Consider the following 2,321-nt stretch of genomic DNA (forward strand, 5'->3'; position numbering starts at 1 on the left):
TGTAAAGTAACTTTTACCCATTTGATGTTTCTCGGACTCATAATTATTTCTATTTATTTAAAATCAATTATGTTTAATGTTTAGTTTTATATTGGTTAAATGTGTTTTATGATATAAAAGTGACTAAAATATTACTTTTCCTAATTCCAAGCAGCTAAAAATACTACAATTTTTTTCCAAAAAAGAGTCAGAATTATTTTAAGTTTATTTTTGATCAAAAATCAATATAAGCTCTTTTTTCTTACTTATGTGTTCTTCAAAAATAAATGGTTGAAGAATGTAAGATGCTCTTAATCTGAAAAACCACTTAGGTTTCCTTTCACGTTGGCCTGCAGTTTAATGCAGTCTCGTCTGGGATTCAAGTCCGACCAGACTGACCTTCTCACTCGCTGCCGTTTATGATTTACATAATGCAGGGCCAGATATGACTCAGGATGCAGCCGCCCGCTGGAGTACCCACAATGCCTTTTGTCTTTCAGGTCCAACGGAAACTACATCCCGCCACCGCAGGAGGTAAGGGCAGCTCCTGCTCTCTTGTGGCTCGGATTCAAAGGTTATTTTTATTGAACGTTGGCGTTTCTGTCAGCCGCAGGACTTCAAACACACGCAGTCGTTCATGCTCTGAGAAGCCGGCCTTCGACGAGGTGCCAACACTGGATTCAGATCTTCCTCCGTTTTGGTTTCATCCCCTCAACTCTTCAAGCATCTCCTCCTTTTCTTCATCCTCTTTATGGTACTCTGCTTCCCCCTGGTGGTCAGAACAGGAACTTTTCCTTCTTTTATTCCCCCTTCCTTGATTTATTTTACCAAAGAATTTGTGTTTTTTTGCTTTTAATAATCAGAGGGGGATCCTCCAAGAAGCCATAGCTGTTTCCAGATTAAAGCAGATTAAACGCAGCTTACCTCAAGTCAGTATTCGGTCTCTGAAAACACTCCAGATCTTAGTAACAAGTCACTGCAGCTGATTCTACCGAGACTCCCGTTCCATCCTGATGTGCCTGCATGGTCTTTTCTACAAATATAAGAATATATATCTACTGTATACCTTGTGCCTTTTTTAATTTGTCTGCCATATTTATCGATGATCACACTTTTTTGTAAAGACTTGCCTTACTTTTTTCTGTCTTTCTATTCTCGTGCCACTGTTTCTGACAGAGTTTTATTTGAAGGATGTATCGGTGATAATAATAATAATGATGAATAAATAAAACGGGCTTTTGTATGGGTGCGTGTCACGTGTCTGTGTGCGGCATCAGGTGCGAACCGTCGTTCTGGAGCTATTTCGGGTTCACGTCTGACCTTGTCATAATGCAGCTCTTTCCCGGCTAATTCAGAGCGACGGATCGTTTCCATGTAGGTCAGCCGGCATTTAAGGAAAGTTCTGGAGAAAATACGGAAGATTGAGGACGAATTTGACTTTAAAGTAAAAAAAAATCAGGCAGTTTCAGCACCATGAAGTAACCCAACCCTTTATTAAACACATGTGTGACATGTACATTTACATTTTACTCAGACGTTTTCTACTTTGCTCCCTCCACGAGTTTCGGCTCTGCAGAGAAATAATAAATAAAAAAACAGATTATATAACGCATCTATTCATCTATTTATAGATGAATAGAGATGTGAACATCAAACAGAACAAATCCACATTTTGATTTTGTTTGCTGGGAGACGAACCTGTGAATTTGAAGTCAGGAAACTTGTCCATGTCTCCTCCTCCGTATAACCTCTGCAGCTTGGACACCTCATCAGAGAGGTTCTTCTGATACGCTGGGCCGGCGTCCACGATGCCACCGGTGGTCCTGAAAACGTCTACAGTCACACACCGCCCTCCAAAACAGCCATTTCCTCTTTAATTGATACAAATATCTTTAGTCAAGGCCCGGGGGCTTCTGGGTAATTCTATCTGGCCCTCCAGATGATTTTATTTTATTGTTCTTAACGGTCTGATGTTATCTTATTACTAACTTAATAATTTTGACAAAATATATTTTTATGAAGAGTGAAATATAGAAAGTTATTTAAGGTTCAAGTTGATTTATTCTGGAATAATATTCCTGCCTTTTTATTATTCATAATTGTCTTAAAAAGTTACAGTTTTAAAGTTTCAAAAATTGTCATTCTGCTAGCTTTATGGACTGTTTTGACATTTACTGAGATTTTTTAGGCTATTTTGGAGTTGAGCTTTTTTTCCAGATACAAGCTAACTGCTTATTTAGGCTTTTTTGTTGTGTAGGCTATTTTTGAGTTTAGCTAACATTTTATCTACATGCTAGCTGTTTTGGTTAATTAAGGTTTTTTTCAGTTCTTTAGGTTATTTT

At 38.0% G+C, this 2,321-nt stretch overlaps 2 protein-coding genes across 4 annotated transcripts in view; one reads left to right on the forward strand and one right to left on the reverse strand.

The window, feature by feature from the left end:
* The window catches only part of jam2a (junctional adhesion molecule 2a), a 21,122-nt gene extending 19,897 nt beyond the window's left edge, over nt 1-1,225 (forward strand). For both annotated transcript variants that reach the window (XM_024294450.2, XM_024294451.2), the window contains 2 exons: nt 480-513; nt 587-1,225. In XM_024294450.2, coding sequence (XP_024150218.1) covers nt 480-513; nt 587-625 — 73 coding nt within the window. In that variant the 3' untranslated portion in view covers nt 626-1,225. The remainder of the gene's footprint in view (nt 1-479; nt 514-586) is intronic.
* Nucleotides 1,226-1,448: 223 nt separating this feature from the next.
* atp5pf (ATP synthase peripheral stalk subunit F6) overlaps nt 1,449-2,321 on the reverse strand; it is a 4,908-nt gene continuing 4,035 nt past the window's right edge. For both annotated transcript variants that reach the window (XM_024294452.2, XM_024294453.2), the window contains exons 3-4: nt 1,678-1,802; nt 1,449-1,549 (exon numbers count right to left, since the gene is read on the reverse strand). In XM_024294452.2, coding sequence (XP_024150220.1) covers nt 1,521-1,549; nt 1,678-1,802 — 154 coding nt within the window. In that variant the 3' untranslated portion in view covers nt 1,449-1,520. The remainder of the gene's footprint in view (nt 1,550-1,677; nt 1,803-2,321) is intronic.

This window comes from Oryzias melastigma, linkage group LG2, assembly GCF_002922805.2.
Source record: "Oryzias melastigma strain HK-1 linkage group LG2, ASM292280v2, whole genome shotgun sequence".
Lineage (NCBI taxonomy): Eukaryota > Metazoa > Chordata > Actinopteri > Beloniformes > Adrianichthyidae > Oryzias > Oryzias melastigma.